This window comes from Lethenteron reissneri, chromosome 65, assembly GCF_015708825.2.
Source record: "Lethenteron reissneri isolate LAM-NWPU_2019-01 chromosome 65, ASM1570882v1, whole genome shotgun sequence".
NCBI classification, from domain to species: domain Eukaryota; kingdom Metazoa; phylum Chordata; class Hyperoartia; order Petromyzontiformes; family Petromyzontidae; genus Lethenteron; species Lethenteron reissneri.
In genome coordinates, this window is record NC_083843.1 from 9,405 (window position 1) to 33,911 (window position 24,507).

The following is a 24,507-nucleotide window of genomic DNA, read 5'->3' on the forward strand; positions in this document are numbered from 1 at the left end:
CGTGGCGGGGCTTGGCGGCCATGTTGGGTGGGGTGTAATGTTCAGCATGGCCGAGGCTTGGCGACGATGTTGGGTGGGGGGTAATGGGCGTGGTGGCCATATTTGGTGGGAGGGGGTAATGTTGGGCGTAGCTACCATCTTGGGTGGGGAGTAATGTTGGGCGCGGCGGCCATGTTGGGTGGGGGGGTGTAATGTTGGGCGTGGCCGGGGCTTGGCGGCCATGTTGGGTTGGGGAGAGTAACGTTGGGCGTGGCCGATGCGTGGTGGCCATGTTGGGTGGGGGGGGTGCAATGTTGGGCGTGGCCGGGGCTTGGCGGCCATGTTGGGTGGGGGTGGGCTTGCAGCCCGGAGACGTCACCGCGCATCCGGGTCTCGGGTCTCAGCTCTCTTCTCGGTCTCCGTCTCTTCGCGTCCCCCATGGCCGCCCCGCTCAAGGACGGGAAGCTGCCCACGACGGAGCGGGCGGTGAAGGGTGAGCGGCAGGAGGAGGAGGTCGACGGCGAGAGGGCGGCGGGGGGACGGGGCGGCGCCTTGAGCCCATGCGGAGCTGGAGGCGAGACTCGGGCTGTGCGGCCTAGCGCCATTAGCAAAGCCTCGGTCTCGCCTAGGTTCTCTGCGGCGAATGGCGCCTTGTGGGGCCCCCGGGGGTGGTAAGGAGAGCGGGGTGGTGGTGGTGGTGGGTGGTGGTAATGATGATGGGGCTATTAATGGGTTGCGTGTCGGTGTGTGTCTGTGCTGCTGTGTGTCAAGTGTGCTGCTCTATGTTTGCGCTGCTGTGTCTGCTGCTGCTGTGTGTGTGTCAGTGTTTTGTGTGTCAATGTGCTGCTGTGTGTGTCAATGTGCTGCTGTGTGTCAATGTGCTGCTGTGTGTGTCAGTGCTGCGGTGTGTGTCAATGTGCTGCTGTGTGTGTCAATGTGCTGCTGTGTGTGTCAATGTGCTGCTGTGTGTGTCAATGTGCTGCTGTGTGTCAATGTGCTGCTGTGTGTGTCAGTGCTGCGGTGTGTGTCAATGTGCTGCTGTGTGTGTCAATGTGCTGCTGTGTGTGTCAATGTGCTGCTGTGTGTGTCAATGTGCTGCTGTGTGTGTCAATGTGCTGCTGTGTGTGTCAATGTGCTGCTGTGTGTGTCAATGTGCTGCTGTGTGTGTGTCAGTGTGCTGCTGTGTGTCAATGTCCTGCTGTGTGTGTCAATGCGCTGCTGTGTTGTGTCAATGTGCTGCTGTGTGTGTCAAGTGTGCTGCTGTGGTGTCAATGTGCTGCTGTGTGTGTCAATGTGTGCTGCTGTGTGGTGTCAATGTGCTGCTGTGTGTGTCAATGTGCTGCTGTGTGTGTCAATGTGCTGCTGTGGTGTGTCCATGTGCTGCTGTGTGTGTCAATGTGATGATGTGTGTGTCCATGTGCTGCTGTGTGTGTCAATGTGCTGCTGTGGTTCAATGCGCTGCTGTGTGTGTCAATGTGCTGCTGTGTGTGTCATTGTGTGCTGTGTGTGTCAATGTGCTGCTGTGTGTGTCAATGCGCTGCTGTGTGTGTCAATGTGCTGCCGTGTGTGTCAATGTGCTGCCGGTGTGTCAATGTGCTGCTGTGTGGTGTCAATGTGCTGCTGTGTGTGTCATTGTGTTGCTGTGTGGTGTCAATGTGCTGCTGTGGTGTCATTGTGCTGCTGTGTGTGTCATTGTGCTGCTGTGTGTGTCAATGTGCTGCTGTGTGTGTCATTGTGCTGCTGTGTGTGTCAATGTGCTGCTGTGTGTGTCAGTGTGCTGCTGTGTGTGTCAATGTGCTGCCGTGTGTGTCAATGTGCTGCTGTGTGTGTCATTGTGCTGCTGTGTGTGTCAATGTGCTGCTGTGTGTGTCAGTGTGCTGCTGTGTGTGTCAATGTGCTGCTGTGTGTGTCAGCGTGCTGCCGTGTGTGTCAATGTGCTGCCGTGTGTGTCAATGCGCTGCTGTGTGTGTCAATGTGCTGCTGTGTGTGTCAGTGTGCTGCTGTGTGTGTCAATGTGCTGCTGTGTGTGTCAATGTGCTGCTGTGTGTGTCAATGTGCTGCTGTGTGTGTCAATGTGCTGCTGTGTGTGTCAATGTGCTGCTGTGTGTGTCAATGTGCTGCTGTGTGTGTCAATGTGCTGATGTGTGTGTCAATGTGCTGCTGTGTGTGTCAATGTGCTGCTGTGTGTATCAATGCGCTGCTGTGTGTGTCAATGTGCTGCTGTGTGTGTCATTGTGTTGCTGTGTGTGTCAATGTGCTGCTGTGTGTGTCAATGCGCTGCTGTGTGTGTCAATGTGCTGCCGTGTGTGTCAATGTGCTGCCGTGTGTGTCAATGTGCTGCTGTGTGTGTCAATGTGCTGCTGTGTGTGTCATTGTGTTGCTGTGTGTGTCAATGTGCTGCTGTGTGTGTCATTGTGCTGCTGTGTGTGTCATTGTGCTGCTGTGTGTGTCAATGTGCTGCTGTGTGTGTCATTGTGCTGCTGTGTGTGTCAATGTGCTGCTGTGTGTGTCAGTGTGCTGCTGTGTGTGTCAATGTGCTGCCGTGTGTGTCAATGTGCTGCTGTATGTGTCATTGTGCTGCTGTGTGTGTCAATGTGCTGCTGTGTGTGTCAGTGTGCTGCTGTGTGTGTCAATGTGCTGCTGTGTGTGTCAGCGTGCTGCCGTGTGTGTCAATGTGCTGCCGTGTGTGTCAATGTGCTGCTGTGTGTGTCAATGTGCTGCTGTGTGTGTCAGTGTGCTGCGTGTTGTGTCAATGTGCTGCTGTGTGTGTCAATGTGCTGCTGTGTGTGTCAATGCGCTGCTGTGTGTGTCAATGTGCTGCTGTGTGTGTCAATGTGCTGCTGTGGTGTCAATGTGCTGCTGTGTGTGTCAATGTGCTGCTGTGTGTGGTCAATGTGCTGCTGTGTGTGTCAATGTGCTGCTGTGTGTGTCAATGTGCTGCTGTGTGTGTCAATGTGCTGCTGTGTGTGTCAATGTGCTGATGTGTGTGTCAATGTGCTGATGTGTGTGTCAATGTGCTGCTGTGTGTGTCAATGTGCTGCTGTGTGTGTCAATGCGCTGCTGTGTGTGTCAGCGTGCCGTGTGTGTCAACGTGCTGCTGTGTGTGTCAATGTGCTGCTGTGTGTGTCAATGTGCTGCTGTGTGTGTCAATGTGCTGCTGTGTGTGTCAATGTGCTGCTGTGTGTGTCATTGTGCTGCTGTGTGTGTCAATGTGCTGCTGTGTGTGTCAATGTGCTGCTGTGTGTGTCATGCCTGCTGTGTGTGTCAATGCGCTGCTGTGTGTGTCAATGCGCTGCTGTGTGTGTCAATGTGCTGCCGTGTGTGTCAATGTGCTGCCGTGTGTGTCAATGTGCTGCCGTGTGTGTCATTGTGCTGCTGTGTGTATCAATGTGCTGCTGTGTGTGTCAGTGTGCTGCTGTGTGTGTCAATGTGCTGCTGTGTGTGTCAGCGTGCTGCTGTGTGTGTCAATGTGCTGCCGTGTGTGTCAATGTGCTGCTGTGTGTGTCAATGTGCTGCTGTGTGTGTCAGGGTGCTGTCGTGTGTGTCAATGTGCTGCTGTGTGTGTCAATGTGCTGCTGTGTGTGTCAATGTGCTGCTGTGTGTGTCAATGCGCTGCTGTGTGTGTCAATGCGCTGCTGTGTGTGTCAATGCGCTGTTGTGTGTGTCAATGTGCTGCTGTGTGTGTCATTGTGCTGCTGTGTGTGTCAGTGTGTATGTCAGTGTGTGTGTCAGTGTGTATGTCAGAGCGGTAGTGTAGCGGTTAGCGCGCTGCGCTATGAACCTGGCGACCCGGGTTCGATTCCCGCTCACGGCTAACACCAGTGACGATTATCTGAACCGGTCCTGGGCCTCCCCTAGGTCGACTCAGCCTTAAATGAGTACCTGGTGCGGTGTGTAAACATCGCCACTGGGGAGACAAAGGCGGTCGGGCGTGGTGCTGGCCACCCACCCCCTCGTGCACCGTTCCGGCCTTCATAGGTGCTCGCCAACAGCACTTGCCCCTACAGTCTGTTCAGGCTATACGGGGGATCTTTGTCAATGTGTCTGTCTGTGTGTCAGTGTGTGTGTCAGTGTGTGTGTCAATGTGTGTGTCAGTGTGTGTCAGTGTGTGTGTCAGTGTGTGTGTCAATGTGTATGTCAGCATGCTGTGTCAGCGTGCCGTGTGTCAGTGTCCTGCTGTGTGTCCGTGTGCTGTGTGTGTGTCGGTGTGTTGTGTGTGTCAGTGTGCTGTGTAGTGTAGCGGTTAGCGCGCTGCACTACAAACCCAGCAATCCGAGTTCGATTCCAGCTCACAGCCAACAGCAGTAATGATGATGATGATCTGAACCGGTCCTGGGCCTCCCCTAGATAGACTCAGCCTAGAATGAGACAAAGGTGGCCGGGCGTGGTGCTGGCCACCCCCACCCCCCCGTGCCATGCCGGCCTTAATTAATGCTGCTCGCTAACCGCACTTGCCCCAACAGTCTGTTGAGGCTACACGGGGGATCTTTGTCTTTATCTTTGTGTGATGTGCGTGTCTGTGTGCTGCTGTGTGCCGGTGCTCCGATTAGCGCCGTCGGCTCCGCAGGGTGTGAAATAAGTTCAACGCAGACCGTGCCGTGTGCGCCAGGGGTCATGCGGTTAGCGTAATATTGAAGCGTCCGTCAAACTTAAGAATGGCTTCACATTCGATGGGTAGTCAGTGAAATTTAAGACAGAATCTTGGCTTTTAGAACAGGCGAGTTATATCCGTAAGTCCTGCAGCGAGGGATACTTTTTTCAAGGCAGTGACACTCCCAGTCTAAGCGCGCCGCAGTGGCTAGAATATGTTAACTACCTCGCCTGGTATACAGGAGTTAGTGGGTGCAGTCCCAATCGTGACACCTGCTGTATATCTTACAGTTACATGATAATTTCTCACATTAACATCACTAGCCCCGGCCACTTCTTTTTGACCCTTGGGCTACACCCATTTCAAACCTTTTTAATACGGTCTGCCTCAGCAGCAGACCATGCTTTCCCACCTGATGACGGACGCTTGCGTTGCGCCCGAAACGTCGTGATTTATTTTATTTTCTACCTACGTGACTTTACCGAAAGAACCAAAGAGTATGGATTCCTGCAGCCACGAAAGCTCCAAATCAAGATTGTATATTTGGAGTTAGCACGTCTATATTTCTCCCCGTGGTCGCTTTTACGGGTCCTCTGGTTTTGCCCTCGACATTTAGAATAACGTGTTTAGAGTATTTGGCTTCTGCTATAAATCTCCACGTGGTGGGGATCAGCCCACTTCGTTGAGCTATCATTTGCCAGTAGCAAAATATGATAAAAAAATTGTACCCTTTATCTGGCAACAAATCTGACACCTTTTTTTACAAGGAGTCATGTTTGCATTGACCACAATACCTGCAGTCGGAATGCAAACAAAAACACAACTCTGATAATGTATGCACTGTCATTGAAATTGATTGGTCCACACCCGAGACAGCTTTCCTTAGAGCCTAATCTCACATGGTGTTGGACCAGATGACGCCAAAAAGCTCAGTGAGCCTTACCCGGTAAAATAAAAAAACTTGAATAGTCTCGATGTCACTCTTTATTTTCCTCTTCTTGGTTCTTTCGGTAAAGTCACGTAGAAGGGAAGTAATAAAATAATAAAAATAAAACATAATAAAACAATTCTCACGACGTTTCGGCCACAACGCAAGCAGCCGTCCTCAGGTGAAAACCAGGTCCGTCGAGGCGACAGAGTCTTAGAGTCGCGGCATCACTCTTTATTCTTACCTTCTTTTTATCTCAGAAGTATGTACGTATGTTCCAGTTCTTTCACACCGTATGTAGCCAACCGTGCTCGTTGGAGGTAGTGTACAGTAAAACCTTGGATTGCGAGCATAATTCGTTCCAGAAACGTGTTTGTAATCCAAAGCACTCGTATATCAAAGCGAATTTCCCCATAAGAAATAATGGAAACTCAGATGATTCGTTCCACAACCCAAAAATATTGTATTCATATAAAAATGATTGATACAAAATACCTTTTTTTTATTTTTCTTATTTAAATTTAATATAAAGTAATCAAATGTATTAATTAAATTTAATCGTGGCTGGTATGAGGGAGACGAGAGAGAGGAGAGGAGGGTTATTGTGTAGGATGACTTTCACTTGCAGTACAGTTACTAAAGAACAGTCACTACACTCGGACACAAGATAAAAAAAATGCTTTACGCACACACACGTGGTCACAACACTATAGTAAACACCGTAGCTCGCACGGATGTTGACTATACGAATGAGGCACGCCGACTGAGACCGAGCATGGAAGACGATTAGCTACAATCCCGCAGCGAGAGAGAGAGAAGAACCATCGGCTCAGTTGTGATCACTTGACGCTCGGCAGACAAAGCGTATACTGTACGTACTACAGGACTCGTAATGCAAGACCTCGCTCATTTATCAAATTAATATTTATTTTCAAATTTTGCTCGTCTTGCAAAACACTCGCAGACCAAGTAACTCGCAATCCAAAGTTTCACTGTATAGTGTAGAATATAGTGTGAGTGTTGCACTTCTTTCGCACCGTACATACCCAACCGTACTAATCGGAGGTGCGGAGGAAGGACAACAAACTAAACACAAAAAGCAGTTTTAAAGAAATTAGTCTGTGAATTTAGATGATGGTTTAAAATTGCATCAGCTCCAGTGGCTTGCTAATATCGGAAGCAGGAGCGTTCCAGACGGCCGCAGAAGCGCATCTGAAAGCGCCCGATGTGGTGACCGTATTTTTTCGATGGCTTGCCAAAAGCCACCGCTGTTGCTGCTGCTGCGAGTATGACCCGGAGTTCGCGTGACGATCGCTCCTGGATGAGATCAGCGAGGTAATTGTGGTTCATTTGTGGTGAGCACTTTGTGTGTGCCAGGTGCCTCACTCCACGAAGCACATTTAATGGGCTCGCTAAAATGAAATCTTCCTCGCAGAGGGAAGAGAAAAGGAAACTCTGTTACTCCCATTTTCATGCGAGATTGTATTTAATAAAAAACACATTTGTATCTTCCGAAGGGAAAATTGACTTTCCGCACTCCTCAGCCAGACCGATGGCATTCAAGTCTTGTGCTGTTTTTAATTTGACAACGTTTTCCTCGCAGCGTTCAGTTGGTGGTGCTCACAGTTTTATTTAAAATTACATTTGTATAAAAAAATAATAGCAGCCGGGTTGGGCACTTGGAACAACATTGTCCCGGATAGGTGCAAAACCATCGATGAGTTTAAGTAAAAAAAACGGTGTGTTTTTAAGTCTTTTAACAGTACTATATAATGTTGTTTGTCTCTTAACCGTAATTCTTGAATATGTTTGAATGTTAGGTTAGTACTCATACTTCATCTGTGCTGCTCTCCAGTTTCCTGGGTAAAAAAAAAAGTGGGCGAGGTTTTGCCCAATTCTTGCCAAGTTGGCTCAACTTAATTAACATGGTTGGCTACGTACAGTGCGGAAGAAGTTCAACATAAGTAGATACATACACAGACACCCACAGACACCCAAGACCTATAGAGACCCACAGAGAACCACAGATTAGCACGGTTGGATATGTACGGTGCAAAAGAAGTTCATTAGACATACATACATACATACAATTAACTAACTCACTCTCACAACCCCTCCTGACCATCCAAGGCTCAATACAAACCGACTTAAATGCATGTTGGTCATGCCCGGACATCGCAAATTAATAACCAGAATATATCGGCCTTCTTCAACGACGCGAAGCGGCACCGACCTCTCTCCGTCAATTGAAACTTCACAGTGGGGATGTACAAAAAGGCGGGGTACCCTTTCAAAAACACCCAGCACATGCCCTGCTCCAAGCTTTCAACATCATAGCCAGAAAAATAAACCATCTTGGCTCGCTGGAAAGACCTCGAACTGCCTCCCCCCACTCCTCTTTACCGGGAAATGGCGTGACACGCTGCCATAGTTCACGCCACCAGCACCCATAACCTTAAAAGGGGAAGAAAAGGGGGAATTGGAGGTCAGGTGGTCTCCTCCTCGTTCTCCGCCTCCTCCTCCACCCCCAATCACCGACACCAACTCAGTTTAAAACGTGAGAGGAAAGGTGGAGGGAGGCAGGGGGAGGGATAGAAGGATGCCCCCCCCTCTCCTCTCACCCGTTCTCCTTTCATCAGTTAGGATGAGATGGGGCCCATCTTATCTTCGTCACTGGAACAAACCTCACCTCCACATTAAGCAGTCAAGTTCGCTCGCTAAGTTTCTGCTCTTCACTTAAAGTTCACTTATTGTTCCCAAGCTCACCCCACGACCACCACACCCATCATAAGCACCACGATCACGGTTAATGTTTCCCTCTTCACATTCTCATTACACGGCTATCGCTCATTAACCCCATTCATTATATCCGTTCATCATCATCATTTACCATCGTCAGTTCCGCTTTCACCAAGTTCACGCTTCATCACAGATTCACCACCTATTGCTTCCTCTCATCTATTCTATACACCGCATCTACAAAGACAAAGATTCAGACTGTTGGGGCAAGTGCTGTTAGCGAGCACCTATGAAGGCCGGCACGTCACACAAGGGGCTGGGTGGCCAGCACCCTGCCCAGCCGCCTTTGTCTCCCCACTGGCGATGTTAACACACCACACCAGGTACTCATTTGAGGCCGAGTCGACCTAGGGGAGGCCCATGTCCGGCTCAGATAACCGTTATTCGTGTTGGCCTCTGAGCGGGAATCGAACTCAGGTCGCTTGGTTCGTAGCGCAGCACGCTCTGCTATTACATTCACACGCGCGCGTTGTAGCGTCCTCCGAGCGGTGCCTTTGTTGAGGCGCTGTATGAATTACGTTCAGGCAAGGTGAGATGAGAATAGGAGGAAGTGGTTGTCAGCCCCAACACACGAAGCTGCCGCGCATGTATGTTGTATGATTCGTAGAGTGTCTTTTCTCCACCCCACCTTCCCCACACCCGATCTCCCCTTAGAATGCTGCTGATTTCCTCCTCGCCCCTCCTTCCCCCCCCGTACCTGGTTAAGATAAGATGGACCCAGGATAGAGGAGGGATTGCCACATCAACAGACAAAGCCGCGTGTATTTTTATGTGATTTGTAGCGTGTCCTTTCTTGGCTGCTGCATGCTTCTTCCTCGCCCCTCCTTCACCAACCCCCACCCCTCCCCCCCTTATATAAAAACTCCCACTCACCCTCTTGGGATGGGCATCGAGCATTCCTTCCCCACACCTAGACGCGGGCAAGTGCCAGTAAGTCCCCCCCCACCTCGTCCCCCACGGTTTTTCTGTCTCGCCCCTTCCCCTGAAACCATTGACGTGTTGTGTCGGGCTCTCGCGCTTACCGTGAAAAAAAACATTAATAAAATAAATCTCTCCCCGTGTCTCTCTCTCTCCTCCCCCCCGTGTCTTCGTCTCTGCCTCTCCCCATGTTCCTCTGACTCCCCATGTGCCTCTCTCTCCCCGCGTCCTCCCTCTCTGCCCCTCTCTCTCCACATGTCCCTCTGACTCCCCACGTGCCTCTCTCTCCCCGTGTCCTCCCTTTTTCTGTCGCCGTTTCTCTCTCTCCCCTCCACGTCCCTCTCTTCCCCCCCCATACCCCTTCCTCCCCGTGCCCTCCCCCATGCCCCCCTCCTCTCCGTACCCTCCCACGCCCTCCACCGGTGCAGCGGTGCCGTTCCCCCCTTCGCGCTGCCTCTCCGCGCGTGAGCTCTTTGATGAGGCGACCTCGGCTCCGCGCCTGGAGGTGCTGCGCTCGCACCTCCTGCGCGAGGGCCGCGTCGAGGAGGAGGCGGCCATCCTCATCCTCAAGCGCGGGGCAGAGGTGCTCCGCGCGGAGCCCACGGTGCTTGACATCGCCGCCCCGCTCACTGGTAACCCTCACCTCTCACTCACTAGCAATCACTCACCGGTAACCCCTCACCTCTCACCGGTAACCCCTCACCTCTCACTAGCAATCGCTCACCGGTAACCCCTCACCTCTCACTCACTAGCAATCACTCACCGGTAACCCCTCACCTCTCACCGGTAACCCCTCACCTCTCACTCACTAGCAACCACTCACCGGTAACCCCTCACCTCTCACCGGTAACCCCTCACCTCTCACTAGCAATCGCTCACTGGTAACCCCTCACCTCTCACTCACTAGCAACCACTCACCGGTAACCCCTCACCTCTCGCTCACTAGCAATCACTCACCGGTAACCCCTCACCTCTCACCGGTAACCCCTCACCTCTCGCTCACTGGTAACCCCTCACCTCTCGCTCACTAGCAATCACTCACCGGTAACCCCTCACCTCTCACCGGTAACCCCTCACCTCTCACTCACTAGCAATCGCTCACTGGTAACCCCTCACCTCTCACTCACTAGCAACCACTCACCGGTAACCCCTCACCTCTCACCGGTAACCCCTCACCTCTCACTCACTAGCAATCGCTCACTGGTAACCCCTCACCTCTCACTCACTAGCAACCACTCACCGGTAACCCCTCACCTCTCGCTCACTAGCAACCACTCACTGGTAACCCCTCACCTCTCACCGGTAACCCCTCACCTCTCACTCACTAGCAACCACTCACCGGTAACACCTCACCTCTCACTCACTAGCAACCACTCACCGGTAACCCCTCACCTCTCACTCACTAGCAATCGCTCACCGGTAACCCCTCACCTCTCACTCACTAGCAACCACTCACCGGTAACACCTCACCTCTCGCTCACTAGCAACCACTCACCGGTAACCCCTCACCTCTCGCTCACTAGCAACCACTCACTGGTAACCCCTCACCTCTCACTCACTAGCAATCACTCACCGGTAACCCCTCACCTCTCACTCACTAGCAACCACTCACTGGTAACCCCTCACCTCTCACTAGCAATCGCTCACCGGTAACCCCTCACCTCTCACTCACCGGTAACCCCTCACCTCTCGCTCACTAGCAACCCCTCACCGGTAACCCCTCACCTCTCACCGGTAACCCCTCACCTCTCACTCACTAGCAATCGCTCACTGGTAACCCCTCACCTCTCGCTCACTAGCAACCACTCACCGGTAACCCCTCACCTCTCACCGGTAACCCCTCACCTCTCACTCACTAGCAACCACTCACCGGTAACACCTCACCTCTCACTCACTAGCAACCACTCACCGGTAACCCCTCACCTCTCACTCACTAGCAATCGCTCACCGGTAACCCCTCACCTCTCACTCACTAGCAACCACTCACCGGTAACACCTCACCTCTCGCTCACTAGCAACCACTCACCGGTAACCCCTCACCTCTCGCTCACTAGCAACCACTCACTGGTAACCCCTCACCTCTCACTCACTAGCAATCACTCACCGGTAACCCCTCACCTCTCACTCACTAGCAACCACTCACTGGTAACCCCTCACCTCTCACTAGCAATCGCTCACCGGTAACCCCTCACCTCTCACTCACCGGTAACCCCTCACCTCTCGCTCACTAGCAACCCCTCACCGGTAACCCCTCACCTCTCACCGGTAACCCCTCACCTCTCACTCACTAGCAATCGCTCACTGGTAACCCCTCACCTCTCGCTCACTAGCAACCACTCACCGGTAACCCCTCACCTCTCGCTCGCTAGCAATCGCTCACCGGTAACCCCTCACCTCTCACTCACTAGCAACCACTCACTGGTAACCCCTCACCTCTCACTCACCGGTAACCCCTCACCTCTCACTCACTAGCAATCACTCACTGGTAACCCCTCACCTCTCACTCACTAGCAACCACTCACTGGTAACTCCTCACCTCTCACTCACCGGTAACCCCTCACCTCTCACTCACTAGCAATCACTCACTGGTAACCCCTCACCTCTCACTCACTAGCAATCGCTCACCGGTAACCCCTCACCTCTTACTCACTAGCAATCACTCACTGGTAACCCCTCACCTCTCACTCACTAGCAATCACTCACCGGTAACCCCTCACCTCTTACTCACTAGCAATCACTCACTGGTAACCCCTCACCTCTCACTCACTAGCAATCGCTCACCGGTAACCCCTCACCTCTTACTCACTAGCAATCACTCACTGGTAACCCCTCACCTCTCACTAGCAATCACTCACCGGTAACCCCTCACCTCTCACTCACTAGCAATCACTCACCGGTAACCCCTCACCTCTCACTCACTAGCAATCACTCACCGGTAACCCCTCACCTCTCACTCACTAGCAACCGCTCACCGCCAACCACTTTGTTACTGCTAGCAACCGCTTACCGCTCGCAACCTCTCACCGATAACCCTTACTACAAACCGCTCGGTAGCCCGGCTACCGCTAGCAGACGCTCGCTTGCAACCGGTCACCGTTAGTATCCGCTCACCGGTACCCTCACCTCTCGCTCATTAGCAACTGCTCACTTGCCCGGTTACCGCTAGCAGACGCTTACCGGTAACTTCACTGCCGTTTACTCATCAAGTTACCGCTAACAACCGCTCTACTCGCCAAGTTACATTTATAATCGCTCGACTGGGGGCTACCGCTCGCTTTTTGGCTGTGGTGACGAGTTAGCTGATTATTTAGGCCAGGGGTGGGGAACCTTTTTTCTGCCAAGGGCCATTTGGATCTTTATAACATCATTCGCGGGCCATGCAAAATGATCAACTTAAAATTAGCCTGTTATATTTTGTCAAACATGTAATTTACTCACCGCTAATGCGATGGGCTGGAACTTCTTCTCTTTGGCGAGGCGTGTGATGTTAGCTGGTATTGATGATGTTGCTACTCGCAACTGCTTTTCCAAGTTTGCTCCTAGATTTATTGAATTTCGAGTTCCTGCCTGCGGTTGCCTTGGCAGGGCCAGAGACCAAATGATTTCTCGGGCCTTATACGGCCCGCGGGCCGGACGTTCCCCACCCCTGACTTAGGCAATCGGTCACCTGGGAAACTGGTCCCCTGGTTGGCTAGGTAAAGCGCTTGTTACCTAGGTAACCAGGGGTCCATGTGACTCGCTAAACTAAACAAAAAAACTAAACAGTTTTTATTTTACCAGGTAAGGCCCCACTGAGCTGTGTAGCTCTTTTTCAGAAGCAACCTGACTTATCACAAATGATAGCTCCACCAAGTGGCTGATACCATCGCTGCGTAGAATTTAAAGGAGCAGTCAAATACTCCTCTAAACGCTGTGATGTCGATTCTAAATGTGAAGGGAAAAACCGGAGGGCCCGGGGAAAAATCCACATGACCACGGGGAGAGAGAGAGACACGCAGACTCCAAATATAGAGCAGCAGGCATCGAACCCATAACCTCCTTATACCAGGCGAGGTAGTTAACATCTCCCTGCCACCGTGGTTCCCACCAGTTCACTCTCTCCTCCTTCCTCCCCCCTCCTTTCCCAGTGTGTGGAGATGTCCATGGGCAGTTCTATGACTTAATGAAGTTGTTTGAGGTGGGAGGCTCCCCGGCTCAGACGCGATACCTGTTCCTGGGAGACTACGTGGACCGTGGATACTTTAGCATCGAGGTGAGCGACCCCTCACCACTTACCCGCCCACTCACCCATCCACTCACACTCACCAACTCACTGATCCACCCACTTACTCACTCACTCATTCAACTATTCACTTACCCGCTCACTTACTCACTGACCCACTCAACTACTCACCCACCTACTCACCCACCCACCCACTCACTCACCCATCCACTCACTCAACTCCTCACTGACCCACTCACCCAGCCATCCACACACTCACCCATACACTCACCCACCGATCCACCCATCCACTGACTCAACGACTCACTCACTGACCCACCCACTTACTCATCAACCACTCACTCACCCACTCACTCACCCATTCACACTCAATCTACTCACTCGCCCACGACGAGATGGCGCATCGTTAACGTTCAAGCGACAGTTTCGGGGGCGAGCGTTGGGCACGAGTGCCGATGTGCGGGAAGAGTCATCGAGACGGGGGATTTACGTTGAGGTGAAATTGAGGGATGAACAGTGGACTATAGAAACAAACAAAGATCCCCCATCTTAACAGGCTGTTGAGGCAAGTGCTGTTAGCGAGCAGTTAAGGAGGCCGGCACGGCACATGAGGGGGTGGGTGGGTGGCCAGCACCACGGGGAGGCCCAGAACCGGTTCAGATAATCGTCGCCGGTGTTGGCTGTGAGCGGAATCGAACTCGAGGCTCCGGGTTTACAGCGCAGTGTAGCGCTAACCACTACACCACCGCTCCCTGAAGTGTACTGTACACACTCTCACTCACACACGTAACAGATAGCAACTCGGCATCCCTTAGTACAGCAGCAAAGGGCAAATATCTTGCAGAATGAGTTTTACCAAGAGGGAGGGGTCAATCATTTTGGACCCAGGAACGCAACTCCAGTCTCCCCAATGGTCCTCTTATTTGTCGGATGCGATTTTGCCCAACACGGCATTTTCCAGGAAGGTAACCCCACCCCCATAATTCGGAAAGGTCTGCCTGTATATTTCTGTGTATATCTGTAATAAAAGGACTCGAACACTTCTTTCTGTCTTCGTGTCTTTATTCAGGTTCACGTCTTTACCCACACGGCACTCTGTTATAACTCCTGTATTTGTAGCCCCCGGCTATTCACTGCTATTATAGCTTCCTCACCCCTCTGACTCTCTGCTTCATCTACTGTAACCTCCTCCCTGCAGACTTGCTGCCACCCCTATGTGCAGACCCTCTGGCTGTCACTGTATGCAGACCCGCTGCCCACTCTCTCTGTGCAGCCCCGCTGCTGACTGCAGCCTCCTCGCTGCTTCGGGTCGGTCACCGCTGGCCAACGGTGCCGATCCTCGCTCCCCCCGTGTTCGTGGCGATCTCGCCACACCCCGCTTCGCCCTTCGTGGCCTTCCTCTGTTCCTGGTTCCCCGTCACTCCCCCTGCTCTTCCGGTTCCCCTCCTTCTATACTCAACCCCTCTCCCCCCACGTGACCTAACTCCTCCCCCCCTGACGGCACCTCAGAAGGGCCGTTTACAACCGCATTACATCACCCTCCCCCCTAAAGAAAATCCAGCCGACCTCGGCTGAATTGCAACCTGAAAAGCAATGCGGGTGTAAAGGGCCAACACGCAAAAAGACACGAAGCATTGAAGAACATTATAACAATAACACAACACAACACAATCTAACGAAACGTGAGGGATTTCGAGCGAGTACGGGTAGCCGGGCCGTCCCGGACGGTCGGCGGCCCACCCGCCGAGCGGGAACGTGGAAGGGTTTTAGGGGCGACGGGCGCAAGTTCTTCCGTCGCCATTGGAGGCCCGCCACTGTCCCGCTCGCGTCCAGAAACATCCCGTACTCGCGTCCGCGGAGGGATAGGAAGAGCTGCAGGTCCCGTGGGTTCTGCGGCTCCGGTCGGCGTCCCACAAGCGGAAGGTCCTCCTCCCTGCACTGTCACGGCCGGCTTGTCTGTGAAGGGTACGACAGGCGCTCTCGCAAGGTCAGCAGACACAGGCAAGGGCGAGTCGGCAGCAACAGACCCCGGCAAGGCAACTTGGGGAGATGACGCATCCGGCCGTGGGGCAATGTATGGCTTCAACCGGGACGTGTGCACGAACCAACGCCGTGCACCAACCTGAACACGCGCCGACTGTGGGTTGGGAACCTCAATGAGGCGGACCGGACCCTGCCAAGGTCGATGTAATTTAGGAGATGTACTTGGCCGCACCTGTGGGCAATGAAGCCAGGCCAGGTCCCCCTTTTTCCAGGGACACTCCCCCTTTGAACGTCGGGCACACCGCTCATTCCTGGCCTGAGCCTTGGCAGTAGCCATGCGGGCATTTTCCCTCGCCTCAGCGACACGCCGAACGTTGTCCTTAATATACTCAGGAAGAGGCTTAACAGGCCCCCTCGCACCGGTTCCCAACTGGTCATGAATCGGCGGCACGTTCTCACGGCCGTACATAAGGAAAAACGGCGAGTATCCAGTAGCCGCGTGCGGCGTCATGCGATACGCCGAAAGCACCCCAGGGATATGCAAATCCCAATCAGATTGGTTTTCCCCGACTGTATGGCACAGCATGGCGGACAGAGTCCGATTCAACCGTTCCACCATACCATCCGTTTGCGGGTGGTAGGGGGACGTCCGTATCTTTTTAGTTCCAAGAGCCGCACACACCTCCCCCAACAATTTAGACGAAAAGTTACGTCCCTGATCCGTAAGGAGCCTCTCCGGAGCCCCTTTGTCCATTACATACCCAAATAGAAAGGCGTCCGTGATAGACGCCGCTGACTGGTCAGGCAAGGGCCAGGCCATCGGCCAGCGAGAGAGGTACTCCACCCCCACCAGTAAATACTTATTCCCTTTAGCTGATGGCGGAAAGGGTCCCAAAATATCTAACGCCACCAACTCATTAACCCGAGATACTTTAATCGATTGTATCGGCGGAACATATGGATGTTTAGGCGGCTTACGGCGGGCACAATCGGGACACGCGCGAACGTGACCGACGACATCCGTCGTCATGCCGTGCCAATAATAGTCTCGTTGCAGCGTCAATAGGGTTTTCTGCACCCCCAGGTGTAAAAGTGTGTCACAGTGCAAAGATCGAATCAACTCATAGCGCAATGACGCAGGCACAACGAGACGCCAGTGTTCCTGTATCCCTTCCCTCCACATCAGTAACCCATCTCGGAGAGCAGTTTCCGAATTACCACCCGCACCGACTTCCTTACCCGCCTTCTCCGTTCGTTTCCGTAACGACACCAAAGAATCGTCCAACATTTGCTCCCGAATCCACACAGACCTTGGAAGACGCAAAATCCCGTCAGCCGGTCCCCCTTCAACCGGTCCCGGTGTAAGCGGAGGTTCGAGAACATCCACTGCCCGCGCGACAGGTTGAGGGGGGGGCTGAGCCGGTCCACACCTATGCGTCCCCGACGCACACGCACAAGGGGATTGTTGCGGCAACCTGGACAGTGCGTCCGCGTTAGCGTGACGCACACCCTTCCGATGGTGAATTTGGAAGGAGAATTCTTGCAACGTGTCCAGCCATCTCGCCAATTGTCCGGATGGCTGGTCCATCTTAAGAGCGTACTGCAAGGCCGCATGGTCCGTTCGGACAATAAACGACCGACCGTACAGATACGGTCGAAATTGGCGGAGAAAATACACAATAGCCAAAAGTTCCCTGCGAGTGACGCAGTAACGAGTTTCCGCGGGAGACAAAACCCGACTCCCGTACGCCACCACACGCTCAACACCACCTTTTGACTGGGACAACACCGCCCCAATCCCGGTGTCACTCGCATCAGTATCCAGAATGAAGGGATGTTCAAAATCCGGATAATCCAACGTCGGCGCAGTAGCCAGTAGGTCGCGCAGGCTCCGAAACGCCGCCTCCTCCGGCGGTCCCCACACAAATTTGTGCCCCTTCCCAGTAAGGAGATGCAAAGGCCTGGCGATAGTAGCGAAATTCGGAACAAACCTCCGGTAATATGAGGCGAACCCCAAAAACCGACGCACATCACCCACCGTGGCGGGGGTTGCCCAATCCCGGACACACGCAGTTTTCTCTGGATCCGTGGCCACCCCGTCCGCACTAACAATATGTCCCAAGTATCGAACGGAACGTTGCAGTAGATGACATTTCTTAGGCTTGAATTTCAAATTAGCAGAACGCATTCTGGCAAAAACGGCCTCCAACCGCAATAAATGCTCATCAAATGTGCGGCTGAAGACAATAATATCATCTAAATAAATGAGACATGTCTCCCACTGCAACCCCGTCAATACCAACTCCATCAATCTCTGAAAGGTGGCAGGGGCTGCATTCAACCCCATCGGCAGACAGTTAAATTGGAACAACCCCTGCGGCGTACGGAACGCTGTCTTTTCCCGCGAGGGCTCGTCAAGGGGAAGCTGCCAGAAGCCCGAAGAGAGATCTAGCGTTGAAAAAAACTTAGCCCCTGACAAGGCGTCGAGAGAATCGTCCATACGCGGCAGGGGATACGCATCTGCCACCGACACTTTATTTAACTTCCGAAAATCCACACAAAATCGTAATTTACCATCTTTCTTTTTAACCAACACGACAGGCGCACCCCACGGGCTATTAGACGGAGATATAATATCCGCTTTCAACATGTCTTCCACTGCCCCTCGAACGTGCTCACGCTCAGCCGGACTCATCCGACGCGAGTTCAAGCAGATAGGGGCCGCGTCCCCCGTTTCGATGTGATGAGAGAGCAGCGAGGTGCGTCCCAAGTCCAAATCGTCCGAGCTAAACACATCGGAATAGCTCGCTAATAATTTATGAATCGCACAACGCTGCTCAGCGGAAAGGGCCGAATTTTCCGCACATAATTCGGCGATCCAACGATCGTCCACCCCTCCGTCGTGTGAAACACCACCCACCAGCCCCCCGTCCGGAATGTCACTCTGAGCCGTAAACGCCGTAGTGGCGTGTGCCACAACGGTACCAGCCGGCACACACACGCTTTCAGAAGTCGCATTTAACACCTGCAAAAACGGGCGCTGATCCGGACGGACAATGGTTTGCGCCCCCACCAGTGCCAATCCGCCCGTAACAGCGGCGGACGGCGACAGCAAAATTCCACAAGCACTCTGCCGACCCGGAACCGGCTTCCGGTATCGTAGGGGAATGAGCATCTGCGAGCCAGGTGGAATATCAACTGAAACTTCCGATAACGCCTGCACCTGGGCAACCGGAGCCGGTCGCCCCCAGGTGGACTGTAAAAACGCCAATTTGCGGCCCCCTGGCAGTTCAATGCAATTTTCATTGATTCTAATTAAAATGGGCATCTTAGCCAAAAAATCCGTGCCCAACAAGCAAGGAACCGCCAGGGACCTCGAAATTAACACAACGCCCGAGGCCGAGACCCCCCCGATAGAAATATTAGCGTCCACCTGTCCCACGATGCCCATACTACCCCCGTTCGCAGCGATGCAGGAAGCGTAAGCCGGCCTCACGGCCCCCGGTGGGATGTTCAAAAGATGGAATATGACATCCGAAATAATGGTCGCGGACGCCCCGGAATCCACCAAAATACGCACGTCCACCCCTTGGATCGACCCCGGTACAGTGGACGAACCTGTAGCGGCCGCGACAACCCGCCGAGCCAACTTACGCCACTGCGTTATCGAGCGACAAGGCGCAGATACTGGCCTCCCATATTTTAGAACATCCGCGTCGCACAACAACGGCGATGAGTGAGGTGTCAGGCCTTGCCGGGTGTCTGGTGCGCACCGACTTGCCTGTGCCGGAGGGTCTTTCTTTGGGACGTCCGCGATCGAGGCCTCCTGCTGGGGCGGCCCCGGAACCCGGGCCCAGCAGTCCCTGGCATAGTGGCCCCGACGGCCGCAGCGGAAACAGTCGACGTCGGGTCGGCGCGCAGCAGGCACCCCGTCCCGACGTGGCCGCGCCGGCGGCGGAGCCCGCGGCCCCGGCTCGCTTCGAGCCGGCCACGGAGTGGAGGCGGCCGACAGCTCCTTTGGGCCGGTCGCATCCGGCACGTACACGGCCTTTGTAGGGTCCCACCCTACGGCCCCCCCATCGACGACAGGACCGCCCGTCCACGCCGTGACTTGTTTCCAGCGGCGGAGATTGAACTGGGCGTCCAACACTTAGCCGCGGTCCGGGACGTGAGTTTCTCGTGACCGCAAGCCGGCATAGGAATGCCCAGATCCCGGGATAACTCCAACATCTTCCCCAAGATGAGAGGTTCCAGCAGGTCAGGCTCCGTCTCCGGGTAAGCGGCCATCGCGAGTTCCAGCACGGCGCCCCTGTACGCTACAGGCGACTCCTCCGGTGCGCGTTGCCGCTGCACGAAGCGGCGATGGGCGTCATCCGGTGGCTCGTACGCGTCCGCCATTTCGTCGAACACTCCACGCAATGTTTTCTTCTTCGCAGCTTTTATAGAGCGAAAAAAACGAACAGACTCATCGTCAAGGAGAGTCGGAAGCACCTCCAGCGCCTCGGCGTCCGTCCACCTTGCCGTTCGTACCGCCGCCAAAAATCGACAAGCGAACGCACTCCAATCGCCCCCGATGGAGAACTCCTTAACAGTTGTAAGGTGACGACTGCGGCTCCTTGGCCTGCTTCCGTCCGTCACCGACTCTTCCGGCGGCAAGTTCAGCAAGGCGTCGCAACGCGGTGTCGCCAAGATGGCGGACGATCTTCGTGGCGGCCCCAAGATGGCGGCTTCCCGCCTTCCGTGGTGCGCCACGCCCAAGATGGCGTCTTCACGCCGCGTGGTCGATGGCGGCGCCATCGAAGACGACCCGGGCTCCTGCCGATCACCACCATCACCTTCCAACGCCGCCCTTGGCGTGACAAGGTCACACAACTCCGTGATGACGGTTTTTAGGGTCGCCAGTTGCTCCGCCATCCGGGTCCATCTTAAATCTTCGTCCTTCAACGCAGATGGGTCGGGCGCAGCGGCAACCTCCTCCACACCCGGGCCCTCACGGATCTCTCCCTCCGCCGAAGTGAAGCCGACCTCAGGAGGAAGATCGTCGTCGTCCGATGATGAAGCCGACGCCGGAGATGGGATATTCTTCTTCCTCAGTTGTTTCGCCATGCCGTTTCACTTCTGACTCCAGTGTAATAAAAGGACTCGAACACTTCTTTCTGTCTTCGTGTCTTTATTCAGGTTCACGTCTTTACCCACACGGCACTCTGTTATAACTCCTGTATTTGTAGCCCCCGGCTATTCACTGCTATTATAGCTTCCTCACCCCTCTGACTCTCTGCTTCATCTACTGTAACCTCCTCCCTGCAGACTTGCTGCCACCCCTATGTGCAGACCCTCTGGCTGTCACTGTATGCAGACCCGCTGCCCACTCTCTCTGTGCAGCCCCGCTGCTGACTGCAGCCTCCTCGCTGCTTCGGGTCGGTCACCGCTGGCCAACGGTGCCGATCCTCGCTCCCCCCGTGTTCGTGGCGATCTCGCCACACCCCGCTTCGCCCTTCGTGGCCTTCCTCTGTTCCTGGTTCCCCGTCACTCCCCCTGCTCTTCCGGTTCCCCTCCTTCTATACTCAACCCCTCTCCCCCCACGTGACCTAACTCCTCCCCCCCTGACGGCACCTCAGAAGGGCCGTTTACAACCGCATTACATATCTCTGCGTGTCTTTCTGTATGCCTCCGTGTGTACCTATGTGGGAGCGCATTGTGTGCCAGACCTGTGTATCTCCGTGTGTATCTCTCTGTCGCAGTGCATATCTGTGTATTTCTCTGTATATCTCCATGTGTATATCGCTGTGTGTGTATATCTCTGGCGAGCGCAGTGCGTGCTGTATCTCTGGGCGCTGAAGATTCTCTACCCTGGAAGCCTCTTTCTGCTCCGCGGGAACCACGAGTGTCGCCACCTCACAGAGTACTTCACCTTCAAGCAGGAGTGTGAGGAGACACGGGGAGGAGACACGGGGGGTAGACACGGGGAGGAGACACGGGGTGGAGAGACGGGGGGAGACACGGCGGGGAGACACGGGGTGGAGAGACAGGGGGGAGACACGGGGGTGGAGACACGGGGAGGAGACACGGGGAAGAGACACGAGGAGGAGACACGGGGGGTAGACACGGGGAGGAGACACGGGGGGGGGGAGATGTGTGGTGGGGAGACACGGTGGGGAGACATGGGGTGGAGACACGGGGGGGGGGGGGGGGGGGGGGGGAGATGTGTGGTGGGGAGACACGGTGGGGAGACATGGGGTGGAGAGACGGGGGGGAGACACGGGGGGGAGACACAGGGTGGAGAGACAGGGGGGAGACACGGGGGGGGAGACATGTAGAGGAGACACAGGGGGGAGACACGGGGGGGAGACATGGAGAGTAGACACAGGGGAGAAACACGGGGTGGGGAGGGGGGGAGAGACAGGGAGGAGACACGGGGGGTGGGAGACACGGAGAGAGTCTCTGCTTGTGTGCGATGCCTGTCTGTGTCTCTGTGTGCGCGATTGCTGCACGTGGCGCTCCACAGGCCGTATCAAGTATTCTGACCGCGTGTATGATGCCTGCATGGAGGCGTTTGACTGCCTCCCGCTGGCGGCGGTGATGAATCAGCAGTTCCTCTGCGTCCACGGGGGGCTATCCCCGGAGCTCCACACCCTCGACCAGATCCGCAGGGTGAGTTCAGCTCTCGCCGGGGCCATCGGCCCGCTCACGAGGTCGCTCACGAGGTCCCACACGAGGTCGCTCACGAGGTCGCACACGAGGTCGCTCGCGAGGTCACTCACGAGGTCGCACACGAGGTCACTCACGAGGTCGCACACGAGGTCGCTCGCGAGGTCACTCACGAGGTCACTCACGAGGTCGCTCACGAGGTCGCTCGCGAGGTCACTCACGAGGTCACTCACGAGGTCGCTCACGAGGTCACTCACGAGGTCGCACACGAGGTCGCTCACGAGGTCGCTCACGAGGTCGCACACGAGGTCGCTCGCGAGGTCGCTCACGAGGTCGCTCACGAGGTCGCTCGCGAGGTCACTCACGAGGTCACTCAAGAGGTCGCTCACGAGGTCGCACACGAGGTCGCTCACGAGGTCGCTCACGAGGTCGCTCATGAGGTCGCTCACGAGGTCACTGCTGTGGGTTCCTGAAACCGACGCGCCCTTCCCTCCCTCCCTCGCCTCCCTTTTTTACGATCAGAAGAAACCAAGATGCTCAGTTAGTTGGCCCTTTGTTTCGTTTATCGCGTCATTTCTTTTGCTTTGAACTTTTTTTGGCTTTTATGGACGTTTTTACGTGAAAAATCTAACATATTTACGCCTTTTCCCATGTAACATTAGTTCCATTGTGTACTGTGTTCAGATACAAAAAAAAAACCACTCCCAAAAACTCATTGCTTGATCTCCTCCCATCAATCACATTAAACAGGGCACCCTCTACAGTCCAACATCTAAAAAAAGATTGAACACCCCCCGTCAACTGAGCGTGGCGAAATTCCAGTCAAATTTGGCAGAAACCAGAACCTTGAAGATGCGACAGTGGCTGGCTAAGCCGTTTAATTCAATATGTGCACTTTCTGGCCCTATATATCACCAGTTTGGCATTGTTTCTGACAAAGTTCACCAAGCCCTCTCCTATATCTTTGTCTGCCATTCCCCTTAAATCCAAAAATAAGAATCGTTGGGGAGAAATTAAGTTTCAGTTTCAGCAAGATATTACGTAGGAGCTTAAAAAGGCGAGTTGAGGCTTTTACAATGTAAACACTGATAGGCAACTGTTTCGATTTCACCACGGAATAAACATTCTGGCTTGGTGTCCTGTGAAGTGTGCCAGAAAAGTATTTGTGGTCACCGTACCGTGGGCAATGCTCCAGCTCAGGTCACCCTGGCGGTGAGATGATGGGCTAGGGTAGAACAGCTCCCAGTGAGGGTTACACGATCGCTGCAGGGCATAGAGTCTCTCCTAGCGTGGTCTTTTGCGCGACCTTCATACTTGTTGATGATGGAAGCAAAACACACGAGCGTACAGTTGATTTCGTTCTACTTTTGAGAAGTGCTCTTCCCGGACACTCTGCGAAAAAAGGAAGTGGGTACTTTTCTTGCCGACTCGACAGTCGGCTCCGGTAACATGGGACTACCAGGAGCTGACACGTCACCAACACTCATGGCGGACGTGCCCCACCCCCCCCTCCCCCCCACTGCTTTTGAGCGAGACTTCCGCAATTTTTTCGGCGATTCTTATTGAATGCAGTCCCATCATTGCAGCCATCTGAGTAGAGAGAAGCCACTGACTATGTTTGCCCGGTTTCACCAGATCGCCTACCCTAGTGAGATGCATATCGAAGGTAACGCTTCTCAATGGCTAAGCCCACAAGAGAGGGTTAGTCCCGTGTCTGGATTCCGCAAAAGCTGTTCGAGAGTGAGGTCTGATGCAGACCGGGGTTTATTCACTCGGGTAGTGACGGGGGCAAACTGCAGGCCTGTAGGACACTCGTGTAAAAATTGGAAATCTGCGTTAGCGGGGGTACCCATGATATTAATTTAGAATTGCTGCACTGCGCCCCCCTCCAGGTTACTGAGAAAATAAGATGGTGTGGGATACCACGTGAGTGATGGGGCTGTGTACAGAAAACTTTGCACGGCTAGCAAGCGAAAGGTGGACAGTTGACTCCGTACACACACGAGACTTTGCCCGCTTCCCCGCAGTGACAAAGCCTAAGACTCCGGCAGTGGCCACACGGTGCCTCCTATGTGACCAACAGAAATGAGGTGACCTCCTCTGAAGCTTGCCGATCAGATGAGCCGGCGAAACGAGGGGAAAAAAAGCGGTGCCACATTTCGGAAGCAACCAGCTGGTTCATGACCAGGGTTTTCCCTCCAAACGTGAAGGTTTTACACAGGCGCCCCCAAGGTTCCAGTTGTTCCCTCACCCTTTCTTTCAAAGTATCCCAGTTACTCTGCAGCCGTTTATCTCCAGGCCCCAGGAGCACGCCAAGATGTTGAAGGCATCCCTTTTCTCTCCGCGATTGCTTTGGCTATCGCAGGGAACTGGGCTTCTCCCACTGTCCCTTGAGTGGGCCCACTGCATTTCTGCCAATTCATCCTGGAGGACGCACGA

The 24,507-nt window shown here is 54.1% G+C and overlaps 1 protein-coding gene across 2 annotated transcripts in view; it reads left to right on the forward strand.

The window, feature by feature from the left end:
* The first annotated feature begins 333 nt into the window (after nucleotides 1-333).
* LOC133359530 (protein phosphatase 3 catalytic subunit alpha-like) overlaps nucleotides 334-24,507 on the forward strand; it is a 44,048-nt gene continuing 19,874 nt past the window's right edge. For both annotated transcript variants that reach the window (XM_061577955.1, XM_061577956.1), the window contains exons 1-5: nucleotides 334-472; nucleotides 9,644-9,847; nucleotides 13,343-13,467; nucleotides 21,234-21,345; nucleotides 21,926-22,071. In XM_061577955.1, coding sequence (XP_061433939.1) covers nucleotides 418-472; nucleotides 9,644-9,847; nucleotides 13,343-13,467; nucleotides 21,234-21,345; nucleotides 21,926-22,071 — 642 coding nt within the window. In that variant the 5' untranslated portion in view covers nucleotides 334-417. The remainder of the gene's footprint in view (nucleotides 473-9,643; nucleotides 9,848-13,342; nucleotides 13,468-21,233; nucleotides 21,346-21,925; nucleotides 22,072-24,507) is intronic.